This window comes from Octopus bimaculoides, chromosome 1 (genome assembly GCF_046866305.1).
Source record: "Octopus bimaculoides isolate indiv1 chromosome 1, ASM4686630v1, whole genome shotgun sequence".
NCBI classification, from domain to species: domain Eukaryota; kingdom Metazoa; phylum Mollusca; class Cephalopoda; order Octopoda; family Octopodidae; genus Octopus; species Octopus bimaculoides.
The window spans coordinates 108,732,725-108,738,191 of record NC_142928.1 but is presented as its reverse complement, the minus strand read 5'-3'; the positions used below and the strand labels follow the sequence as shown (position 1 = coordinate 108,738,191).

Below are 5,467 nucleotides of genomic sequence, written 5' to 3'. Positions count from 1 at the left end.
AATGGATAGATATTGTTTAAAGTTTAAGAGACTAGAGAGTTGTGGGAAGTCCAAGTATGACAGTGCTTCCCGTGAAGGTAGAAAGAATGTCGTGGGTTTGTAGCTAGACCCACAATGACTGATCCGACTGATATTGAGCTTCGGAAAGATAATAGACTGGTCATTGGGGAAAACTTTCTCTCTAGTATGTTACAGGTTCATAACAGGACAAACAGTTCCCACACTACACTAACTAGTCTTTTATATGGCTAACATTTTAAAAGTAATTAACCCCAGTGATTTGCTTTTTAAAATATGCTAATTTTTCATGCCTACATGTGTATGTCTACTTTAGTGATTCGACTGTCAGGTTGTTTACACTACTGGAAAAAAAGATAAATCGTTAAGGTAGAGAGCTTAGAGATCATGATTCATAACATTCATAAATTCAGGTAAACGAGCCGCTAGAAGTAGCAGTCAAATTTAATATAGCACTTTCCGTAAAAAAAAGATTAAAAGAATGTAGTAGTCATGTCCAGAACATCTTTGGTCATAGATGTCTGCTTGATCAAGCTAATCTGGAGTTGAACAATAACATCAATGAATGTCTAATTTTTTTATTAATTTTTCTCACGAAGAAAAACACTTTTTGAAATTTAAGAACCGCATCTTTTTTCTTCAAAACAGTAAATAATATACTCATAAATGAAAAAATCTCAAAGTAATGTTTAAAGAATCACGAAAATGTGGGTGGAAAGAAACAAAAAGTTAACCTTAAAATTTTGACATTAACAAAAATGATGCCTTTATTCAAGGGATCCTGTTGATCATTTAGATACAATTGGAGAAATTTGATTGTCTTCATTATGATAAACTTTTACAGGATCCACAAAGGCTATTTGTTTTGGAGTTGGTGCTAACTCCGGGTGACACAAAAGACAAGAAATGGCATCTTTATTTGGTGCCAAACAGAACGGTCGCATTTTCATGCCATATTTATAGTAATAACCATCTTTCTTATTGCATTCCTGAACACCGGAATCAAAGCAATGAGTTTTTCTTACACCTCCAGCATGATGTAATGGTCTTTCTCTCTGCCAATATTGGCTGTTTGGTAGTATGGCCATTATTTCTTCACAGCACACTCGGCTAACTACTCCATGATAACCTATTTTCTTGAATAATTGATCCCGTTTTTTAAGAAAACGTGGAAAATTACTAGGCCAGTTTTTTCCCAAAGCCCAAGGGAATATTTCATATTTGAGTTCCTCTTCATCTTCCTCCATATCACTGGCAAGATAAAGAGCTACAAAGAAGTTATAACAGGTATATTTATCGGCCAAATAACCTGCTCGCTTGAAATACACAAATGTTTCTGCCAGAAGATATTTATCGGAGAGACGATAACAAGAATCTCTTTCCAAAAAGCAAGCAACAACATCATTTTGGAGCAATTTAAAAAATCTCAGTAATTCGTTGGTTTTCACTTCACTTTCCTTCATTACCTTGGGCAGTTTCTTTGAAGTTTCAAACTTGGATAATTTAAAATATTTTGGGACAGACAATTTCTTGTTAATCTGTTCTGTTTCTTCATATTGAAGAGTAACATGCATTTGCCATTCGTTATAAAGACGTAATAATTCTTGACGTTGTTTCACATTATCTTCGAACTGCTTCTGAAGAAATGTTTCTGTAGAACAGCTGCTCGATAAAATGTCATTTATTTTCCTCCTCTCACTCAACCGAGATAAGTGCCGAGGTACTGCTTTAAATATCTTCTGCTGCCTTTTCTTTTGCCTCCATTCATAAGTCTTTGTTTTTCTTTCACTAAATGAATCGTATTTTCTTTCCGATGATTTTCCTGAAGAATTACGATCCTTTCTTACCTTTGATCCATTGCTTCCAGTCAAGGATAACTTTAAATACTGACTATTGACGCCCATTACTTTTACTGGTAGATTACTGTTGGTTGATGGTAGAGGTATGTTTTGTACACTGACAAATTTTTGACGCAACTTCTGGTTAGTAGTTCTACTGTTAGATGTTATATTGCAACATTTCACTGTTGTTTCCATTATAATTATCTCGACTTGAAATAGTTAGGGAATGTTAAAACTCTGCTCTGTTTTCAAATCAGAATATGAAATATCGTGTATACTTGTATTTGTACGTTTCAAGGCTTTGTGGAAAGTTTGGTAACGCTTCACTTTCATATTATAGATTTTCCTGAAATATTTTTCAACAAACAAGCTCACAGTAACTTAGCCTATAATATTTTCTTCAATAACTCTAAGGATTTCAATAAAGACAACGAAACAGACTTATGTATATGTGTATATACGAATGTGTATGAATATGTGAATGCGTGCGTGTACACATGCACAGACACACACATCTACATGTGCGTTGCACATTTTCCCAAATTTACAACTAATTATTGATCGTTATCACCAGTTTTGTTCATTGATCGAACTATATTTTATATTGATCTTGATACAAAACAATGATGGTGGTAACATAAATATCAATGTCATAATTGATACAGGACAACACATTTTTTGGTAGTAGAAATTTAGTTAACTGAATTGACGGCACACGATAACTAAGAGTTATCAAAGATATATCCAGGGTTGCTGATTTGCTAGCAGCAGTAGCCAAATCTTTCAAAAATTGCACTTCACTCTCTTAAAAGTCGAAAACATTGTATAATGTAGTTCACTGATCAAAAATAAATAAATAATAATAAATAAATGGCTGGTTGGTCAGAGGAAGTCGTTAATCATAGGTCTGCTAAGTGAAGTCTGACTGGTATCTAAACAAATTACGCATTATTTAGGATAAAAAGTCAAGTCAATCTTGGCCGGATTCGAACTTTGTACGAAGGTGTTTTGTTCCGCACACTGCTAATTGTCATCCATTACTCTTCTTGAAATAGTTTCTAACTTAAGAACAAAATAAAAAATTTACAGAGGGGATTACATCAATCCCAGTATTTTACTAGTACCCTATTTTATCGACAAACATTGGAAAAACGAGAAGCGAAGTTGGCTTCGGCGGTATTTTAAACTCAGATGAAAAATAAAAAGCCTGAAGAAATACCGTAAGCCATTTTGTTTGGCACACAACCTTTTTTTGTCATTCATCAAAAATGAATTTTTACATAACTCCGACTGCCCTCAAGGCAAATGCTTTTTCCTGTCGTTAATCTACAAATGAAACTTGAGAGCTGTCATCCCGCCAAGCTTTTACGATTTGCTCTAAGATGTCTCACAAGTGTTGCCAGATTTTCAAAATCCAACTGAAATCAAAATAAATTACAACCCAAATTCATGTTCTTGTGTTTATTTTTATGGAATATTTGAAGAAATAAATTTGTAACAACACTTTTGTATGTATAACTACTTTAACACAAGTTACCAGCGAATACTTCTCTTCGATAAGACTAGACCCTTCTAGAGTTGCAACTTCTCACAATGGAGCACAGTCCTGCGCCCCTGAATCTAAGCGCTTTCTCGGAATCCTCATTCAAAAATCAGTTTATAATAGCATAGTTAACGTTACAGAACCATCGGGAGGGTAACATTACAACTGGCGATCAGACGTAATTTTAACAGCAGTCGATGCCAGCTTAATTATCTTAGGTCGTTGACAATCTACTTCCGGCTTGTATAACATTACTTTAGTGAGTTGTAAAATTTCCATCAATTGAAATTGTCTACGCAATGAGTAGGCAAAAGCGCCCTCCAGGGATGCTTAAAAAGTCTAAAAACAAGAAAGGAAAGTATACACATACAAAAGATGACAAACACATTTTATGCACACACACGCATACACACAAAGACTCATGGAGACACATCCATACATAACAGGCGTATGTACATACTCACACAAATTCATACATTTAGACACACTCGTACACATGCAAGGAAGCAGAGGTACACACACACACACATGAATATGTAGGATACATACACAAAACATATACGCATGCTGGCACGCGCGCACAACAAAATCTCGCATAAAACCCCACAAAATAAACAAAACCAAAAACAAAAAAGAATGCAGCTTCAATAACGGACAGTCGAAATCCATTGATACGGTTGTAAATGCAGTGACGAGAAAGTCTTCTGGGATAAATAAATAAATGAGTCGAAATTGAACCGGTTAGTGTTTTATATTAAGGCACTGTAACTCTCCCCTGTAAATTTGGTATTTTAATAAAACATGTTTGTTGCTATTAAAAAGTTTCATAATATTTTAAAGATATCTCTATAACGAATTAAAATAGTTTCTTCATTACTTGTTTGATTAGCTTCACAAGTTCATAAATGTCTTTGATAAATAAATCTTTATGTATCTTCGACTGTGTGTATGAGCATATATTCTCCACTAGCAGTATAGCCCGGCGCTGCCCCGGATTAAGCTCGGATTATTAAGTGATCAAGTGCTTTATTTCAAACCAAAATAAGTAACATCAACATCAGATTTGAGCGAAATCCGTTGAAATTGGTTTGGCTGAAAATGGTTTGCTGGCAATTTGATTGGGAAATCCATAAGGAATCAAGTTTATTGGTTATTTCCACTCATTGGCTGTTTTGTTTTTAAGTTGCATTAGAGATCTGCATAGGAGAAGGTTGATCTGAAGGTTTGCATTGGGGATCTGGATTGAAGTAACTTAGGAAAACTTACTAACAGCCTTAACCAAAAAATAAGGGGCGTGTCCCTTCTAGGTTAACTCTAATCCTAACCCTAAACCCTAACCCTAAAACCCTAATCCTGACCCTAAAACCGTAAACCTAACACCAACCCTAACCCTAACCCTAACCCTAACCCTAAACCCTAACCCTAAACCCTAATCCTAACCCTAAAACCCTAACCCTGACCCTAACCCTAACACCCTAGTGGAAATCATGCGGGTGTTAATCTGAAAAATTACCAAACCCTTTTTGTGGTCCGAAAAACGGGTTGGGGGTGGTGGAAGCCTTGGAAATTTTACCTATTTATATTGTGTAATTCACTGACAAATTGTTACATACCTCTTTGTTTCATTGTTGTTAAATAAATGGATTGTCAATAAACTTTTTTCTTCGGCATGAAATATAAACAAAATTCTTTTGCTCCCAAAGTAGTATATGTGCATATGTGTGAGAGTGAGAGGTGGGGGGGGGGGGAGGAGAAAGATGAACGATTTAAAATAACTAAATGATTTAAAATAAATATATTTTAATTGTTGTGTGAGAAAGTATACATAATCTCATTATAAAATAGAGTGTCTTTCAAAAACATCCTATATTTGAAACTATATCTCATGTTTAAGAGAAAAAAAACATTTTACATTTTATACTTACTCTGTCTTCCTTACCTATCTTTTCTTTCGTTAGACGCTTTCTGTCTCCCTCTCTCACTTTTTCTTTACTTTTTTTCGTTAGACGCTGGCAAACAATCTGTGTGTCTCTCTCTCTCTCTCTCTCTCTCTCTCTCTCATTCC

At 34.9% G+C, this 5,467-nt stretch overlaps 1 protein-coding gene across 1 annotated transcript; it reads right to left on the bottom strand.

The window, feature by feature from the left end:
- Positions 1-580: 580 nt before the first annotated feature.
- LOC106883737 (uncharacterized) lies at positions 581-3,888 on the bottom strand. The gene has a single exon (XM_014934851.3). The coding sequence runs from the start codon at positions 2,052-2,054 to the stop codon at positions 807-809; it is 1,248 nt and encodes a 415-aa protein (XP_014790337.1). The 5' UTR covers positions 2,055-3,888; the 3' UTR covers positions 581-806.
- Between the last annotated feature and the right edge of the window lie 1,579 nt (positions 3,889-5,467).

Excerpts from the sequence above, each read along its gene's own strand:
- LOC106883737 (XM_014934851.3), bottom strand. The coding sequence starts at position 2,054 with ATGGAAACAACAGTGAAATGTTGCAATATAACATCTAACAGTAGAACT.